General features: G+C 42.0%; 1 protein-coding gene across 1 annotated transcript in view; it reads left to right on the top strand.

Annotated features, from left to right (window-relative positions):
- Positions 1-20,612, top strand: part of LOC112260298 (potassium voltage-gated channel subfamily KQT member 1-like) — a 71,398-nt gene that overhangs the window by 2,741 nt on the left and 48,045 nt on the right. Inside the window, exon 2 of the mRNA XM_024435338.1 lies at positions 17,072-17,162. Within this exon, the coding sequence (XP_024291106.1) occupies positions 17,072-17,162 (91 nt within the window). The remainder of the gene's footprint in view (positions 1-17,071; positions 17,163-20,612) is intronic.

Raw genomic sequence — 20,612 nt, 5'->3', positions numbered from 1 at the left:
GGGATAAGACATGTGTTACCTCAGCCTTCCTCAGCCCCTCAGAAAACAGGCTCCTTTGATCCGTGGCTTGCCAAGCCTCTCACTTTCCTCAATGGCAGTGGACTGACGTAGCCCCCAATGGGGAAATGCAATCAGTGGTAGAAAAAGTACCCAATTGTCATACTTGAGTAAAAGTAAAGACACCTTAATAGAAAATGACTCAAGTAAAAGTAAATATACTTAGGCATCAAATGTAATTGCAAAAATATACTTAAGAATCAGAAGTCAAAGTATAAATAATTTCAAATTGCTTATATTAAGCAAACCTGACAGCATAATTTTGTATTTTATTTTTAATTTACAGATAGCCAGGGGCACACTACAACACGCAAACATCCTTTACAAATGAAACATTTGTGTTTAATGAGTCTGCCAGATTAGAGGCAGGGGATGCCCAGGGATGTTCTCTTGATAAGTGTGTGAATTGGGCCATTTTCCTGTCCTGCTAAGCATTCAAAATGTAACGAGTACTTTTGGGTGTCAGGGAAAATGAATGGAGTAAAAAGTACATTATTTTCATTAGGAATGTAGTGAAGTAAAAGTGAAGTAGTCAAAAATATAAATAGTAAAGTAAAGTACAGATACTGCAACAAACGACTTAAGTAGTATTTTTTAAATATTTTTACTTAAGTACTTTACACCACTGAATGCAGTTTACTGACTAAAGTCAGACAGCTTTACTGATTTTATATTCTGTTAATATTCCACCATACACAGCAGATACAACCACAAACAGCTGATACAACCACACACAGATGATTATTGTTTTTTACCTATGAGGTTGGAAGGAATACAAAATAGTGATTTTGTCAGACAGCATAGGCAGCAGCCCTATAGAGATGAGATGACGACTTGGAATGAAATAATAAAGTAATCAAATCAAACAAATGTGATATAGGCTGCACAACAACTGCAATATTTTATTAAAGTAAAGTAATGTGAATAAATGTTGGTTAATAAGTGATAAGCAGTAATGGGCAGCCACTACCATCACGGGACCTTTATCAATTGTTTTATTCTGTGTTGCATAGTGCATTTAATGTTTTTTTTTAAATAATTGAAATTGAAAACCGTTATTTTTTTTAAACGAACCGACCTCAAAAATAAATAATTGCCTAGCACTACTTTTTCTACATATGGTTGTGTTACAGCCTGCATTTAAAATGGATTCCATTTAGATGTTTCTATACCTGGCCTACACACAATACCCCATAATGTCGAAGTGGAATGATCTTTTTTGAAATGTTTACAAATGAATACAAAATGAAAAGCTGAAATGTCTTGAGTCAATAAGTATTGAACCTCTTTGTTATGGCAAGCCCAGTAGTAAAAATGAACTTAACAAGTCACATAATAAGTTGCATGGACTCACTCTGTGTGCAATAATAGTTTAACATGTTTTTTATGACTACCTCATCTCTGTAACCCACACATACAATTATCTGTAAGGTCCCTTAGTCAAGCAGTGAATTTCAAACAGAGATTCAACCACAAAAACCAGCGATGTTTTCCAAAGCCTTGCAAAGAAAGGCACCTATTGGTACAGTAGATGGGTAAAATAAAATAAGCAGACATTGAATATCCCTTTGAGCATGGTGAAGTTATTCATTCAAGTTTGGATGGTTTTCCAATACACCCAGTCACTCCAAAAATACAGGTGTCCTTCATAACGTAGTTGCCAGAGAGGAAGGAAACCGCTTAGAGGGCAATGGTGATTTTAAAACAGAAAACTGAGGATGGATCAACAACATTGTAGTTACTCCATAATACTAACCTAATTGACAGAGTGAAAAGAAGCCTGTACAGAATAAAAACATTACAAAACAGGCATCCTGTTTGCAACAAGGCAGTAAAGGAATATTGCAAAAAAATGTGGCAAAGCAATTAACATTTTGTCCTGAATACAAAATGTTATGTTTGGGGCAAATCCAATAGAACACATTACTGAGTACAACTCTCCGTATTTTCAAGCATAGTGGTGGCTGCATCATGTTATGGGTATGCTTGTAATCGCTAAGGGCTGGAGAGTTTTTCAGGATATAAAATAAATGGAATGGAGTTAAGCACAGGCAAAATCCTAGAGGAAAACCTGGTTCAGTCTGCTTTCCACCCGACACTGGGAGATTAATTCATCTTTCAGCAGAACAATAACCTAAAACACAAGGCCAAATCTACACTGGAGTTACTTACCAAGAAGACAGTGAATGTTCATGAGTGGCCAAGTTACAGATTTGAAAATTTATGGCAAGATCTGAAAATGGTTGTCTAGCAATGATCAACAACTATTTGACAGAGCTCGAAGAATTTAGAAAAGATTACTGGGAAAATGTTGCACAATCCAGCTGTGGAAAGCTCTTTAAAGACTTACCCAGAAAGAATCACAGTTGTAATCGCTGCCAAAAGTGCTTCTACAAAGTATTTACTTCGTTTTGAGAATACTTACGCAAATGAGATATTTCTGTATTTCATTTTAAATAAATGTGCGAAAATTTCTTAAAACATGTTTTCCCTTTGTAATTATCCAGTATAATGTGTAGATCGGTGAGACAATTTAAAATTAAATCAGTTTTTAATTGAGGCTGTAACACAGCAAAATGTGGAATAAGTCAAGTGGACACACGCACACTCCTATAAAAGCACCTGTCAATCAAAGCCATCCGTGTATGTCAGACACAAGCAATATTTAACCTTTCCATAAAACACATTAAAAAACATTCGGATTTTTGGAAGTATTCTATAAGATAATGAATTGACAAGGAAAGTATGAAGGGGACAGCTATTCTTTAGTATGAAGATAGCCTAGGCTACTATTGTACTGTGTGAGGATAGGAGCGTGGCAATTTTTTTTGCCGCCCCTAGGGGTGCATATCTGCCAGAATCGGGCCTGATCAGCAAAAGAAAGGTTGATTAGTCTATAAATTAAATAAATATTCTGTATCAAATTATACCATGCCAGTTTGGAGAAGACTGACACATTGTCTATTGGACACAACATTATCGCATTATAGGCCTCAGAGCCAGAACAACCTTGTCGACTGCTGTTGAATAATTCATATATAATCAGACACATTCAACCTTTTTTAAAAGAAGACCAATTTATTTATTTATTCGCAAGCAATCAAAACATGCATTGTATAAAATAATGTCCACGCATCAAACTATTTTTAGTTTGATACGTTTGAGCCTATAGCACTTTACATCCCTGTGCAACTAGCAGATCAGCTGGTCCAACATCAAAGGACAGTTGGAAAGATGAGATGTTTTAAGGGAAACGTCACCCCTTCTCTATTTAACTATATACGTCCATATATGTCCATGTCATAAAAATGTTGAATTTCCTCACTTCACGCAAATACCCACTGAGTGTTCAACCTTCCCAAGTTCTCCCATGTCACCGAGCACCTACGCACACTCCACTGGCTTCCAGTCAAATCTCACATTCACTGCAAGACCATGGTACTTGCCTACGGAGCAGCAAGAGGAACTGCCCCCTCCAACCAAGCTATGCTCAAACCCTACACCCGAACGAGCACTCCGTTCTGCCACCTCTGGTCCCTTGGTCCTCCCGCTCAGCCCAGTCCAAGCTCTTCTCTGTCCTGGCACCCGATTGGTGGAACCAGCTTCACTCAGAAGCTAGGACAGCAGAGTCCCTTGCCCGTCATCCGAAAACATCTGAAACCCCACCTCTTCAAAGAGTATCTTAAATAATCCCACAGCTTTTGTAAACTAACACACAACTTTTTACCTCCTTACTAGTTCTGACTTTTGATAGCTACTTTTTTGAGGTAAATATATTTATATTTATATAACCTTTATTTAACCAGGCAAGTCAGTTAAGAACAAATTCTTATTTTCAATGATGGCCTAGGAACAGCAGGTTAACTGCCTGTTCAGGGGCAGAACAACAGATTTGTACCTTGTCAGCTCGGGGACTTGAACTTGCAACCTTCTGGTTACTAGTCCAACACTCTAACCACTAGGCTACCCTGCCATCCGTATATGTGCTTTCTTGAGCAGGGGGACGTTGCGGGCGCTGCAGGATTTCATTCCTTCACGGCGCAGTGTGTTACCAATTGTTTTCTTGGTGTCTATGGTCCCAGCTGCCTTGAGATCATTGACAAGATCCTCCCGTGTAGTTCTGGGCTAAGAGTGTGCTCCTAATCTCAGCTCATTACCTGTATGAAAGACACCTGGGGGCCAGAAATCTTTCTGATTGAGAGGGGGTCAAATACTTATTTCCCTCATTAAAATGTAAATCAATGTATAACATTATTGACATGCGTTTTTCTGGATTTTTGTTGTTGCTATTCTGTCTCTCACTGTACAAATAAACCTACCATTAAAATTATAGACTGATCATTTCTTTGTCAGTGGGCAAACGTACAAAATCAGCAGGGGATCAAATACTTTCCCCCCTGACTGTATGAACAAATTCTTATTTTACAATGACGGCCTACTCTGGCCCAACCCTAACCCGGATGACGCTAGGCCAATTGTGCGTCGCCCTATGGGACTCCCAATCACAGCCGGTTGTCAAACCAGGGTCTGTAGTGACGCTCCTAGCACTAAGATGCAGTGCCTTAGACCGCTGCGCCACTTGGGAGCCCACTATGACTGTGAGATGTGGTTGGCCCACCTAGTTTCTTAAGATAAATGCACTAACTGTATGTCATTCTGGATAAGAGCTTCTGCTAAATTTAAATACGAGCGTTTCTGCATCTCACTACCAGATACATTTCCTGGTTGTAAGCAAACCACAATATCCAGAATTCAATGTGTATTTCAAGACGTTGAGCACTGCCCCGTGGGTGTGTATACAATTGATGTGAGAAATATCAAAATGTCTGTGTTTCTTACTGCCATTACCCAACACAAGAAGAGGTTCACCAGCTGAAGAACATTCTGGAACATTCAACCAACTCAACATCCATATTCAGTGAGACTGATGTTGTAGTATAATTTAGAATGCCTTGTATGCTCACAATTGCATTGTGGTATAGAAATTGCGTTCAAAAGTTTGGGGTCACTTAGAAATTTCTTTGTTTTTGAAAAGAACTCATTTTTTGTCCATAAAAATAACATCAAATTTATCATAAATACAGTGTAGACATTGTTAATGTTGTAAATGACTATTGTAGCTGGAAACGGCAGATTTTTTATGGAATATCTACATAGGCGTACAAAGGCCCATTATCAGCAACCATCACTCCCGTGTTCCAATGGCACGTTGTGTTAGCTAATCCAGGTTTATAACTTTAAAAGGCTAATTGATCATTAGACAACCCTTTTGAAATTATGTTAGCATAGCTGAAAACAGTTACTCAACTAGTCTAAAGAAGAACAGTTTTATTATCTGGAACATCAGCATTTGTGTGTTCGATTACATGCTCAAAATGGCCAGAAACAAATAACTTTGTTCTGAAACTCGTCAGTCTATTCTTGTTCTGAGAAATGAAGGCTATTCCATGTGAGAAATTGCCAAGAAACTGAAGATCTCTTACAACGCTGTGTACTACTCCCTTCACAGAACAGCGCAAACTGTCTCTAACCAGAATAGAAAGAGGAGTGGTAGGCCCCGGTGCACAACTGAGCAAGAGGACAAGTACATTAGAGTATCTAGTTTGAGAATCAGAAGTCCTCAACTGGCAGCTTCATTAAATAGTACCCGCAAAACACCAGTCTCAACGTCAACAATGAAGAGGCGACTCCGGGATGCTGGCCTTCTAGTCAGAGTTCCTCTGTCCAGTGCCTGTGTTCTTTTGCCCATCTTAATCTTTTCTTTTTATTGGCCGGTCTGAGATATGGCTTTTTCTTTGCAACTCTGCCTAGAAGGCCAGCATCACGGAGTCACCTCTTCACTGTTGACGTTGAGACCGGTGTTTTACGGGTACTATTTAATCTGGAACATGCTAACATCTCTGTTGACGAGTCTACGATACGTACAACACTAAACAAAAATGGTGTTCATGGGAGGACACCACAGAAGAAACCACTGCTGTCCAAAAACAACATTGCTGCACGTCTGAAGTTCGCTAAAGAGCACCTTTTATGTTCCAAATATTCTGTGGACAGATTAAATTTAAATTGAGTTGTTTGGAAGGCCCACTTAACACTATGTGTGGAGACAAAAAGGCACAGCACACCAACATCAAAACATCATCCCAACTGTAAAGTATGGTGGAGGGAGCATCATGGTTTGGGGCTGTCTTAGGGCCTGGACAGCTTGCTGTCATCGGAAGAATTAATTCCCAAGGTAATTTTTCACTGTGGATGTTTACACGTGTGTTCAGTAAAGACATGAAAACGTGTAATTGTTTGTGTGTTATTAGTTTAAGATGACTGTCTTTGTCTATTGTTGACCAGTTTATGCAGAAATCCAGGTAATTCCAAAGGGTTCACATACTTTTTCTTGCCACTGTAATCATTAGTAAACACGCTACTAGGTGAAGTTTATCTACAGGAAAATAAAGTTAATAAAACAAAAATGTAATCCTAAAATTAATATTTATTTTATTTACATGATGATCTTCATCCATAACCATCAGTAACATCGTTTTTCCAATTACGTCACAGCCCTATTTATTAGATATACCACCATACACACAGCACAGGCATCGCTACCCCACAGGAATACTCCTCTTCTGTGAAACACATACAGTGGGGCAAAAAAGTATTTAGTCAGCCACCATTTGTGCAAGTTCTCCCACTTAAAAAGATGAGAGAGGCCTGTAATTTTCATCATAGGTACACTTCAACTATGACAGACAAAATGAGAAAAAAAATCCAGAAAATCACATTGTAGGATTTTTAATGAATTTATTTGCAAATTATGGTGGAAAATAAGTTTTTTGCCCCACTGTACACACGCACACAGAAACTACTGTTTTTGTCATGGTTCATATTGTAGGGGGGGATCGGGACTCCACTGCACGCTCTCTGTAGTGGGTCTGAGGGATATGCAGTTATTGTAATAACGCTGGATCAACCACCAGCTGTTTTGTTTTAATCAGATCCCAGGGGTTTTGTCCTGGTTGTGACCTGGTTTGTCCCCACGCTAAAACCTCCTGGGGCGTCAGGATACACACAGAGAGGCTTTAGGTCCTTTAGGATATTACTGTAGGAGGAATACACAGTACCTCGGTCTAGCTGCAATTGATTTCATTTATTAGATCATTAAAAGTAGTAGGCTGCTCCAGCCGGAGACAACATTACATACATAAAACTATTATTGAAGATAAAAACACAATACAGTCCGGAAGCTTATTTCCATTGTGATCCCCATTTTTGGCAGTGAGATGGCAGATGGGCAAGACTGACACTTCACATGCATTCAATGCAATTCAATTAAACAGTACAATTTCATTGTATAACAATCACAAAGTGCTGTATGTAGAATCCGCAGTAGGGGAAACAGCGCCACTGTCTGCCCCACGGTCATTGGTATTGTTTTGTTGACAATGCAGAGGTGAGGAGCATCGCACCACTGTAACGGTTCTCTTGTGGTGAAGGAGAGTCGGACCAAAATGCAGCATGTAGATTGCGATCCATATTTAATAAACAAACGTAAAACACGAATCAATTACAAACACTACAAAACAAAGAACGTAACGAAAACCGAAACAGCCTATACTTGCGTAAACTAACACAGAGACAGGAACAAGGACACTAAGGACAATCACCCACGACAAACTCAAAGAATATGGCTGCCTAAATATGGTTCCCAATCAGAGACAACGATAAACACCTGCCTCTGATTGAGAACCACTCCAGACAGCCATAGACTTTGCTAGATCACCCCACTAGCTACAATCCCAATATATACACACCACATACAAAAACCCATGCCACACCCTGGCCTGACCAAATACATGAAGATAAACACAAAATACTTCGACCAGGGCGTGACAGAACCCCCCCCTAAGGTGCGGACTCCCGAACGCACCTCAAAACAATAGGGAGGGTCCGGGTGGGCGTCTGTCCATGGTGGCGGCTCCGGCGCCGGACGTGGACCCCACTCAGTCAATGTCTTAGTCCCCTCTCCTTGCGTCCCTGGATAGTCCACCCTCGCCGCCGACCATGGCCTAGTAGTCCTCACCCAGAACCCCACTGGACTGAGGAGCAGATCGGGACTGAAGGACAGCTCGGGACTGAGGCAGCTCGGGAGTGAGAGGAAGCTCGGGAGTGAGAGAAAGCTCAGGAGTGAGAGAAAGCTCAGGAGTGAGAGAAAGCTCAGGAGTGAGAGGAAGCTCAGGCAGGTAGATAGATCTACCAGATCCTGGCTGGCTGGTGGTTTCAGCAGATCCTGGCTGACTGGCAGATCCTGGCTGACTGGCTGACTGGCAGATCCTGGCCGACTAGCGGATCCTGGCAGATCCTGGCCGACTGGCAGTTCTGGCAGATCCCGGCTGACTGGCGGATCTGGAACTGGTTGACTGGCAGATCTGGAAGAGTCTGGTTGACTGGCAGATCTGGAAGAGTCTGGCTGACTGGCAGATCTGGAAGAGTCTGGCTGACTGGCAGATCTGGAAGAGTCTGGCTGACTGGCGGATCTGGAAGAGTCTGGCTGACTGGCAGATCTGGAAGAGTATGGCTGACTGGCGGATCTGGAAGAGTCTGGTTGACTGGCGGATCTGGAAGAGTCTGTTTGACTGGCGGATCTGGAAGAGTCTGGTTGACTGGCGGATCGGGAAGAGTCTGTTTGACTGGCGGATCTGGAAGAGTCTGGTTGACTGGCGGATCTGGAAGAGTCTGGTTGACTGGCAGATCCTGGCAGACTGAAAGATCTGGCTGCTCCACGCTGACTGGCGGCTCTGGCTGCTCCATGTAGGCTGACAGCTCTGGCGGCTTCTTACAGACTAGCAGCTCTGGCGGCTCCGTGCAGACTGGCAGCTCCTTGCAGACTGGCAGCTCCTTGCAGACTGGCAGCTCTGGCTGCTCCATGCAGACTGACAGCTCTGGCTGCTCCATGCAGACTGACAGCTCTGGCTGCTCCATGCAGACTGACAGCTCTGGCTGCTCCATGCAGACTGACAGCTCTGGCTGCTCCATGCAGACTGACATCTCTGGCTGCTCCATGCAGACTGACAGCTCTGGCTGCTCCATGCAGACTGACAGCTCTGGCTGCTTCATGCAGACTGACAGCTCTGGCTGCTTCATGCAGACTGACATCTCTGGCTGCTTCATGCAGACTGACAGCTCTGGCTGCTTCATGCAGACTGACAGCTCTGGCTGCTTCATGCAGACTGACAGCTCTGGCTGCTTCATGCAGACTGACAGCTCTGGCTGCTTCATGCAGGCTGGCAGCCCTGACGGCTCCATGCAGGCTGGCAGCTCTGGCTGCTCCATGCAGGCTGGCAGCTCTGGCTGCGCTGAACAGACAGGAGACACCAGCAGCGCTGTAGAGGAAGAAGGCTCTAGCTGCGCTGAACAGGCGGGAGACTCCGGCAGCGCAAGAGAGGAGAAAGGCTCCGATAGCGCTGGAGAGGCGGGAGACTCCGACAGCGCAGGAGAGGAGGAAGGCTCTGGCAGCGCTGGAGAGGCGAGGCGCACTGTAGGCCTGATGCGTGGTGCTGGCACTGGTGGTACTAGACCGAGAACACGCACAGGAAGCCTGGTGCGGGGAGCTGCTACCGGAGGGCTGGTGTGTGGAGGTGGCACAGGATGGGCTAGACCGTGAAGGCGTACTGGAGATCTTGAGAGCAGTGCTGGCACAGGACGTGCAAGGCTAGGGATGTGCACAGGAGGCCTGGTGCGTGAGGCTGGCACCAACTTCACCAGCCAACTAACACGCACCTCAGGATGAGTATGGAGCGCTGACCCAGGTGCCATCAAATCCCCGACACGTTACGTCGGGCGAATTCCATGCAAAAGGCACCAACACAGCAACTCCCTCATTTCTCTCTCCTCCAATTTCTCCATTAACTCCTTCACAGTCTCTGCTTCGCTCACCTCCAACACCGGCTCTGGTTCTGGTCTCCTCCTTGGCTCCTCACGATAAACAGGGAGAGTTGGCTCAGGTCTGACTCCTGACTCTGCCACACTCTCCCTGAACCCCCCCCCCCCAATACATTTTTGGGGCCGACTCTCAGGCTTCCTTCCGAGTCGCCGTGCTGCCTCCTCATACCGGCGCCTCTCCGCTTTCGCCGCCTCCAGTTCTTCTTTGGGGCGGCGATATTCTCCAGGCTGAGCCCAGGGTCCTTCTCCGTTTAGGATTTCCTCCCAAGTCCAGAAATCCTTATTATGTTTCTCCTGCTGTTGCCTGTTGACACGCTGCTTGGTCCCGTTGTGGTGGGTGATTCTGTAACGGTTCTCTTGTGGTGAAGGAGAGTCGGACCAAAATGCAGCGTGTAGATTGCGATCCATATTTAATAAACAAACGTAAAACACAAATCACTACAAAACAAAGAACGTAACGAAAACCGAAACAGCCTATACTTGCATAAACTAACACAGGAACAAGGACACTAAGGACAATCACCCACAACAAACTCAAAGAATATGGCTGCCTAAATATGGTTCCCAATCAGAGACAACGATAAACACCTGGCCTCTGATTGAGAACCACTCCAGACAGCCATAGACTTTGCTAGATTACCCCACTAGCTACAATCCCAATATATACACACCACATACAAAAACCCATGCCACACCCTGGCCTGACCAAATACATCAAGATAAACACAAAATACTTCGACCAGGGCGTGACAGCCACCCAGTAAAAAAAGAAACAAAGTACATATTCTGCTGTTCTATCACTGCTGCAATGACTCCCGAATGGAAAAAACACTGTTTTTGTTGTTTGCTGTAGATTCTTTGTTGTTGTAATGTGTCAGTTTTAACATCAAGGATTCCAGCTTTAAAATGATATAAATGATAAACAAATAATAATACATAGTGTTTTTACGGTGCTTTTCTGGAACCCAAATATGCTTTATTCAGAGTTTGAGAATTAAAATAGGACAGTTTGTCTTATGTAATTGTGATTGTTTTGGCATGGGACCTTGGTCAGGAGGATTTGTTTTCTGTTTTTGCTTTTTTAAGTCTTATGCTCTTCTGTTTTTGTAGGCATGAGTGATTTTAGAGTGTATGAACTTTGGATACATGTCGGGCTTGAAGTTTGGTTTTACTCTGTGTAGTACTTCAATATCGTACTCTGCATTTATGCTGTTACCAGACGTCACTCAGGTTTGGAAGTAGCTACATATTTGGCTCCAGTGGGTAAGTGTTATTGATATTGCTGAGGTCAGGAGTCGGTCGTTTACTCTTCCATGTACTTCAGTCCCATCAATTTATCACTTTACTACAGTAGCTAGTAGCTCCCTTTATTTTGTTCTTCCAAGAGCTTTGACTGGCCTATCAGACACATTTCTTTATTAATTTGTGTTGTTTTTGTATTGATACTCTTGCAGGTATTACTACACAACCGGAAATGTCAGCAGTCTACAGTACAAATAATTTTGGGGAAATTAGAATTAGAAACAACATCGAAAGGATACACCGTGTTTCATACTGCTGCATAACGTCATTTTCTCAGGGGAATTGTGTTTTTGCAGAAAATGTACACTTGTGTATAACCTGACTAACAATGACATATGACATCATATTTGTATTTTTATAAATCCAGTTAAGATGATCCTGTGTTATGACAAGATAAAGGGATTATTTTTAATTTCAGTTTTTCACTTCCTCCCCAGATGTTAGGAAATACAAAAATTACACCAAGTGATGAAACCACAACAATGACTTTGTTCACAATATTACTGTACTAGGGCAAGGGTATTGAAAGACAGGTATTTTCAGATTACAGAAATGCTTTATTCTCTTTTTATGATTCCTCCATAAGTGTGTTTATTAATCCCAACATCAGTAAATGTATAAAACCATACATGTTTGATGAAAATCCAGCATAGCCTAAATACTGGAATGCTACTTCCATGTTCTGTTCAGTTCATAGGATTTACAATGGCTGCAACTCAGCACTTGGAGAATTTAGCATTGCCTTTAGCAGTATTCTAGCCCCCCCCCCCTTCTCTCTGATCGAGAACTTGAAAATATAAGGTTCTATCTGCATTTTTGTCAAAAGTTGATTTATCGACATAGCCTTGATCTACCTACAGTGCAATCGGAAAGTATTCAGACCCCTTGACTTTTTCCATATTTTGTTACATTTCAGCTTTATTCTAATATTGATTACATCCCCCCCCCATCAATCTACACACAATACCCCATAATGACTTAGCAAAAACAGGTTTTTATACAGTTTTGCAAATGTATTAAAAATAAACTGAAATATTACATTTACATAAGCAGTCAGACCCTTTACTCAGTAATAGTTGAAGTATCTTTGGCGGCGATTACAGCCTTGAGTCTTTTTGGGTAAGCTTGGCACACCTGTATTTGTGGATTTTCTCCCATTCTTCTCTGCAGATCCTCTCAAGCTCTGTCAGGTTGAATGGGGAGCGTCGCTGCACCTCTTTTTTCAGGTCTCTCCAGAGATGTTAGATCGAGTTCAAGTCCAGGTTCTGGCTGGGCCACTCAAGGACATTCAGAGACTTGTCCCAAAGCCATTCCTGCATTGTCTTGGCTGTGTGCTTAGGGTCGTTGTCCTGTTAGAAGGTGAACCTTCTCCCCAGTCTGAGGCCCTGAGCACTCTGGAATAGGTTTTCATCTCTGTACTTTGCTCCATTCATCTTTCCCACAATCCTGACTAGTCTCCCAGTGCATGCCACTGAAAAACTTCCCCACAGCATGATGCTGCCACCACCATGCGCCACCATTGGAATGGTGCCAGGTTTCCTCCAGACGTGATGCTTGGGATTCAGGCCAAAGAGTTTCTTCTTGGTATCTTGGTATGATCAGACCAGAGAATCTTGTTTCTCATGGTCTGAGAGTCGTTTAGGTGCCTTTTGGCAAACTCCAAACGAGCTGTCATGTGGCTTCCCTCTGGCCCTCTGACCTTCCCCAGATCTGTGCCTTGACACAATCCTGTCTCGTAGCTCTACGGACAATTCCTTTGGCCTCATGGCTTGGTTTTTGCTCTGACATGCACTGTCAACTGTGGGACAGGTGTGCTCATTTCCAAATCATGTCCAATCAATTGAATTCACCACAGGTGGACTCCAATCAAGTTGTAGAAACAACTCAAGGATTATCAACGGAAACAGGATGCACCTGAGCTAAATTTTGAGTCTCATAGCAAAGGGTCTGAATACTGATGTAAATAAGGTATTTCTGTATTTTCAAAAACCTGTTTTCGCTTTGTCGTTATGTAGTATTGTGTGTAGATTGATGAGGGAAAAAAAACAATTTAAATAATTTTATAATAAGGCTTTAATGTAACAAAATGTTGAAAAGGTCAAGTGGTCTGAATACTTTCTGAATGCATTATATATAGTACAGTACCTCTTAATACCCCAAATCATGTTAAGTTAAAAAAGTTACATTACTCTCACAATTAAACCCGATGAGGGTTTAGATCTTTAAAGCCAATTATCTCCAAATAGGTTTTTGCAGATAGAACCTTATAATTCTAAGGTCACGGGATTATGTTTCAACTATATTTAATTTGATTATTTTCATACTCCAACAAACCTGCATGCACAATAAAGTTAGTCATGTCCTAATGAAACCCCTTTCATAATTATCCCTATTATCCCTATGTTGGAGCTCAGGCTTTATTTGAAAAGCTGTCCCCTGGTGTTAGTTATGAAGGCGAGATGTTAATTAAACAAGTATCTTGAGTTGTGTTTGCGTGTTCTTCAGTCTTGTTAAGATAGATGGGTAGGGCCTAATGAGTGGCGTGGTGGTCTAAGGCACTGCATCATAGTGCTAGCTGTGCCACTAGAGATTCTGGGTTCGAGTCCAGGTTCTGTCGCAGCCGGCCGGCAGGGATGTCCCATCGCGCACTAGCGACTCCTGTGGCGTGCCGGGCGACAAATTGGTGCTTCTGGGTTAAGTGGGCATCGCGTCAAGACGCAGTGCGGCTTGGTTGGGTTGTGTTTCAGAGGACGCACGCCCCCAACCTTCGCCTCTCCTGCCATACGGGAGTTGCAGCGAAGAGATAAGACTGTAACTACCAATTGGGGAGATAAAGGGATAGAAAAAAGGTGACTGGGCCAGGCAATGCAACATCCAAAAAGGTTTTTAGGAAAAGGTTTTCTAAACTAATCTGATTCTCTTTGCTTATTTGAGCTGTTCTTGCCATAATATGGACTTGGTCTTTTACCAAATAGGGCTATATCTGTATACCACCGCTGGCTCGAACGCATTAAGAAGGAAAGAAATTCCACAAATGAACTTTTATCAAGGCACACCTGTTAATAGAAAGGCATTCCAGGTGACTACCTCATGAGCCGGTTGAGAGAATGCCAACAGTGTGCAAAGTTGTCATCAAGGCAAAGGGTGGCTACTTTGAAGAATTTCAAATATAAAATATGTATTTGTTTAACACTTGTTTTATCACTACATGATTCCATATGTGTTATTTCATCGTTTTGATGTCTTAACTGTTGTTCTACAATGTAGAAAATAGTAATAATAATGAAAATAATGAAAAACTCTTGAATGAGTTGGTGTGCCCAAACTTTTGACTGGTAATGTATATACATAAATTATATATATCAGTCAAAAAATGGATGTAGCAACTACAGATTGCCCCTTTAAGTCTATCAAACGGGTTTGAGCATGTGTTCATTAGGCCTATTTTTTTTAATCAATTAGATTGAACAATAAAAGCCCCATTTGTTTTCAATAGGCTGGGATCCGCACTATGCAGCTGTTGCAAGAGCACATTTTTCACTGGTTGTCCACAGGTTTCAAAAAGAATGATTGGTAGGCCGCTTAAACTTCTTGAATTTAAGGTGTGTATATGGGAGGCGAAGTCAAGTGCAGGAGAGCAGAGTATAATAAACAGGCACACTTTAATACTGGTTAACAAATGACAGCACATAACACATACTAGTCCCAAATCACAGTCTAAAACAAAAGTGCAGCCCCTGACAAATATTCACATAACAGATAACAGTCACTCACAAATACAACATGGGGAACAGAGGGTTAAATAATAAACAAGTAATTGGTTGAGTGAAGCCAGGTGTAATAAGACAAAGACAGTACAAATGGAAAATGAAAAGTGAACTGCCGAACGCCACCCAAACAAGGAGAGGGACCGACTTTGGTGGAAGTGATGACATTGAATTCAACTACTGGGTTCAAATACACATTTAGATTTGTGAACAGCCATCTACAATAGCCACAATCCTTAATGCGCAAATAGCTAAATGAGAGAGAATGCAGTGTGATTCACATCAATGTGCTATGTAGATATCAATAATAAGTGATATCCGTATCGCCATAGACTACACCACTGCTGTCATCCTGACCTCCAAGCCTTTATTCAAGTTGGATAATCTTTGGATGCCGACAGCAGTCGTACCATTGGAAAACATAGCTTGGACTGTAGCCTACAAAAGCCTATTCCTGCTATTTTCCTTCCATCCAGCAAACACATTTGGTGTGTCATCATAGTGGTCTCTGACTCGCTCAGGTGGAACAAACTTAAACTTGTGACTTTTTTTCAATGCAGAGAAGGGCCAAATAAAAAAAATTCTCGCAAACATCCTTTCTGAATTTAAACATAATTCTCAAAGTAATCATCTAGTTTTTCAAAAGTATCTGTAATCCAATTACAATATTTTTGTTGGTAACGTTACCGATTACAGTTGCTGTTTAAAAAAAAAAAAATCTGTTACTCCCCAACCCTGATTACATGTACTGTTGAAGTTGGAAGTTTACATACACTTATATTGGAGTCATTAAAACTTGTTTTTCAACCACTCCACAAATGTCTTGCTAACAAACTATAGTTTTGGCAAGTCGGTTAGGATATCTACTTTGTGCATGACACAAGTAATTCTTCCAACGATTGTTTACAGACAGATTATTTCACTTATAATTCACCGTATCCAGTGAGTCAGATGTTTACATACACTAAGTTGACTGTGCCTTTAAACAGCTTGGATAATTCCAGAAAATGATGCCATGGCTTTAGAAGCTTCTGATAGGCTAATTGACATCATTTGAGTCAATTGGAGGTGTACCTGTGGATGAATTTCAAGGCCTACTATCAAACTCAGTGCCTCTTTGCTTGACATCATGGGAAAATCAAAAGAAATCAGCCAAGACCTCAGAAAAAGAAATGTAGACCTCCACAGATCTGGTTCATCCTTGAGAGCAATTTTCAAATGCCTGAAGGCATCTGTACAAACAATAGTACGCAAGTATAAACACCATGGGACCACGTAGCTGTCATACCGCTCAGGAAGGAGAAGCGTTCTGTCTCCTAGAGATAAATGTACTTTGGTGAGAAAAGTGCAAATCAATCCCAGAACAACAGCAAATGACCTTGTGAAGATGCTGGAGGAATCAGATACAAAAGTATCTATATCCACAGTAAAACGAGTCCTATATCGACATAACCTGAAAGGCCGTTCAGCAAGGAAGAATCCACTGCTCCAAAACAGCCATAAAAAAGCCAGACTACGGTTTGCAACTGCAACTGCAAACTATAGCAAATGTGTGGGCAGAACTGAAAAAGCGTGTGCGAGCAAGGAGGCCTACAAACCTGACTCAGTTACACCAGCTCTGTCAGGAGGAATGGGCCAAAATTCCCCCAACTTATTGTGGGAAGCTTGTGGAAGGCTGCCTGAAATGTTTGACCCAAGTTAAACTATTTAAAGGCAATGCTACCAAATACTAATTGAGTGTATGTAAACTTCTGACCCACTGGGAATGTGATGAAAGAAATAAAAGTGGAAATAAATCATTCTCTCTGCTATTATTCTGACATTTCACATTCTTAAAATAAAGTGGTGATCTTAACTGACCTGACAGGGACTTTTTACTTTTTTTTAGGATTAAATGTCAGGAATTGTGAAAAACTGAGTTTAAATGTATTTGGCTAAGGTGTATGTAAACCTCCAACTTCAACTGTATACGTGATTCTAAGTTTGACATGTGTTTCTTCCCTCCACAGTTTCCTCATGGTCCTGGTATGCCTTATCTTCAGTGTCCTGTCCACCATAGAACACTATGCCGATTTTGCCAGCGGAACACTCTTTGTGATGGTGAGTGGATTTGGGATGGATTCACCAAATCAGTGACCTACCTTTTTGATTTTGTTTTATTGTAATACCATCCACATCCACATGATGGGAGTAGAACATATTGAGTGGGACGCAGACTTAACCTCCATCTTAAATTCAACTGACTTCGAGCTCAGTGTTCAACAGTATTATAAAAATTGTGAACCTCAAATGAAATGGAAAGGGTCTATATAGGTGCATGAGACTATATCTAATAGTTATTGGCATGCTTCAGAGCTTACTGTTGGGGATTTTGGTTGATGTACATTATATTGGCTACTCAGTGTTGTTACTCAGTGCTATCAGTCCTATTCTCACAGGTAGAGAAATACTGATATGGTGCAGGATAAAGACTTTGCATCATGCTTTGCATCTAAACACACACACACACACGCTCACACACACACACACTCACCTCACCAGTGTGGGGGCAATCAGAAGACAGGACTATACAGTGTTCTCTAAACTTTTGGCAAGTGCCCTTTGGAGGATTCCCTGGCTGCTGAGTTATTCATTTATTACACCCTGGAAGAAGAGCTCTCCTATCAGCAGCTTGGTTAGATCGAGAACAGTAGGTAGTAACCCAGTGGGTAGGACAGAAGACAGACAGTTAGAACAGTAGGTAGTAACCCAGTGGGTAGGACAGAAGACAGACAGTTAGAACAGTAGGTAGTAACCCAGTGGGTAGGACAGAAGACAGACAGTTAGAACAGTAGGTAGTAACCCAGTGGGTAGGACAGAAGACAGACAGTTAGAACAGTAGGTAGTAACCCAGTGGGTAGGACAGAAGAAAGCTATAACTGATGAGCTAGAAAGCAGTAGTTACATTAGAGCATTAGAGGTAGAGTTACCCATTGTAACAAAACATTTGTAACTCAAAACATGAGAGTTGCAAAACCTACAAGGTAGTATTATTAAGGAAGACAGGTGGCAATGTCCTGAGGGGAATATTTTAGTTACTAAACTGTTCAACCCCATTTTATGTGCACCTGCATGTGTGTGTATGATGTAATAGTGTTTGTGTATTTCATATATTCTGTGTGTGTTTGCGTGTATGTGTGTTTGCGTGCGTGCGTGAGTGAGAGACAGTCTTTGGCATCATGGCACGTACTTGTGGTGAAGTGGCTATACTTAGCGAGTTCAGGGTTAGCTGACATCCATGAATCTGTGTGCTTGTTTTGGATGGCAGAGAGGACATTAGTCCTTAAGGATATTTGGCTTTCAAGACAGCTGCCAAAGTAAAGTTAGCCAGGCCCTGCAGGACGCACCGACATCCATCACGTGTCACACGCTCTCGTCTCTCTCTCTTGTCCTGTCCTCCAGTCTACTCCAGGTCCACTGATGTCACAGCTATGTGGCACAGTGGCACCACCAAACATCTTATCAGAAACTGGCCTCCACCATCATTCCACCATATTAACACAGTGCTTCCTCAAACATTTCCGAATGGCCCAATCCATCTCTAATCCATCTAATTACATTCAGATTGCTAATACCCAGGCCTATGAATCAGCTCCGTCCTAGTTTTATGAGATTAGGGAACACAACAAAATTAAACTATTAGCTGTTTTCTGCAAACTTCGAGTTACCGGTTCGTGACACCAAAATCCTTTGGACATCCAGGTGAACCATTTTAGAATTTTGGGGATTTATTGTAATCCGATTTGATTTCCATGTTCACCTGGTTTTACCTGGAAATGTCATGGTCAAATAGTTATGTTATAATGTAATTATTTGATAGTGAAGAACCAGAAAGTACCCATTACTTGTATATAGTTTATACATACAGTGGGGCAAAAAAGTATTTAGTCAGCCACCAATTGTACAAGTTCTCCCACTTAAAAAGATGAGAAAGGCTTGTAATTTTCATCACAGGTACACTTCAACTATGACAGACAAAATGAGAAAAAATATCTAGAAAATCACATTGTAGGATTTTTAATGAATTTATTTGCAAATTATGGTGGAAAATAAGTAACAAAAGTTTATCTCAATACTTTTTTATATACCCTTTGTTGGCAATGACAGAGGTCAAACGTTTTCTGTAAGTCTTCACAAGGTTTTCACACACTTGCTGGTATTTTGGCCCATTCCTCCATGCAGATCTCCTCTAGAGCAGTGATGTTTTGGGGCTGTTGCTGGGCAACACGGACTTTCAACTCCCTCCAAAGATTTTCTATGGTGTTGAGATCTGGAGACTGGCTAGGCCACTCCAGGACCTTGAAATGCTTCTTACGAAGCCACTCCTTCATTGCCCGGGCAGTGTGTTTGGGATCATTGTCATGCTGAAAGACCCAGCCACGTTTCATCTTCAATGCCCTTGCTGATGGAAGGAGGTTTTCACTCAAAATCTCACGATACATGGCCCCATTCAATCTTTCCTTTACATGGATCAGTCGTCCTGGTCCCTTTGCAGAAAAACAGCCCCAAAGCATGATGTTTCCACCCCCATGCTTCACAGTAGGTATGGTGTTCTTTGGATGCAACTTAGCATTCTTTGTCCTCCAAACATGACGAGTTGAGTTTTTACCAAAAAGTTCTATTTTGGTTTCATCTGACCATATGACATTCTCCCAATCTTCTTCTGGATCATCCAAATGCTCTCTAGCAAACTTCAGACGGGCCTGGACATGTACTGGCTTAAGCAGGGGGACACGTCTGGCACTGCAGGATTTGAGTCCCTGGCGGCGTAGTGTGTTACTGATGGTAGGCTTTGTTACTTTGGTCCCAGCTCTCTGCAGGTCATTCACTAGGTCCCCCCGTGTGGTTCTGGGATTTTTGCTCACTGTTCTTGTGATAATTTTGTCCCCACGGGGTGAGATCTTGCGTGGAGCCCCAGACCGAGGCAGATTATCAGTGGTCTTGTATGTCTTCCATTTCCTAATAATTGCTCCCACAGTTGATTTCTTCAAACTAAGCTGCTTAACTATTGCAGATTCAGTCTTCCCAGCCTGGTGCAGGTCTACAATTTTGTTTCTGGTGTCCTTTGACAGTTCTTTGGTCTTGGCCATAGTGGAGTTTGGAGTGTGACTGTTTGAGGTTGTGGACAGGTGTCTTTTATACTGATAACAAGTTCAAATAGGTGCCATTAATACAGGTAACGAGTGGAGGACAGAGGAGCCTCTTAAATTAGATGTTACAGGTCTGTGAGAGCCAGAAATCTTGCTTATTTGTAGGTGACCAAATACTTTTTTCCACCATAATTGGCAAATAAATTCATTAAAGATCCTACAATGTGATTTTCTGGAATTTTTTTCTCATTTTGTCTGTCATAGTTGAAGTGTACCTATGATGAAAATTACAGGCCTTTCATATTTTTAAGTAGGAGAACTTGCACAATTGGTGGCTGTCTAAATATTTTTTTGCCCCACTGTAACATCAGATAAACACAAGGTGAAATAGGACAATAAAACATGACCCAGTTTTTATTCT

This window comes from Oncorhynchus tshawytscha, linkage group LG01 (assembly GCF_018296145.1).
Source record: "Oncorhynchus tshawytscha isolate Ot180627B linkage group LG01, Otsh_v2.0, whole genome shotgun sequence".
Classification (NCBI taxonomy): domain Eukaryota; kingdom Metazoa; phylum Chordata; class Actinopteri; order Salmoniformes; family Salmonidae; genus Oncorhynchus; species Oncorhynchus tshawytscha.
Note: the sequence above shows the minus strand (reverse complement) of the source record. Positions and strands in the feature narration are given on the sequence as shown.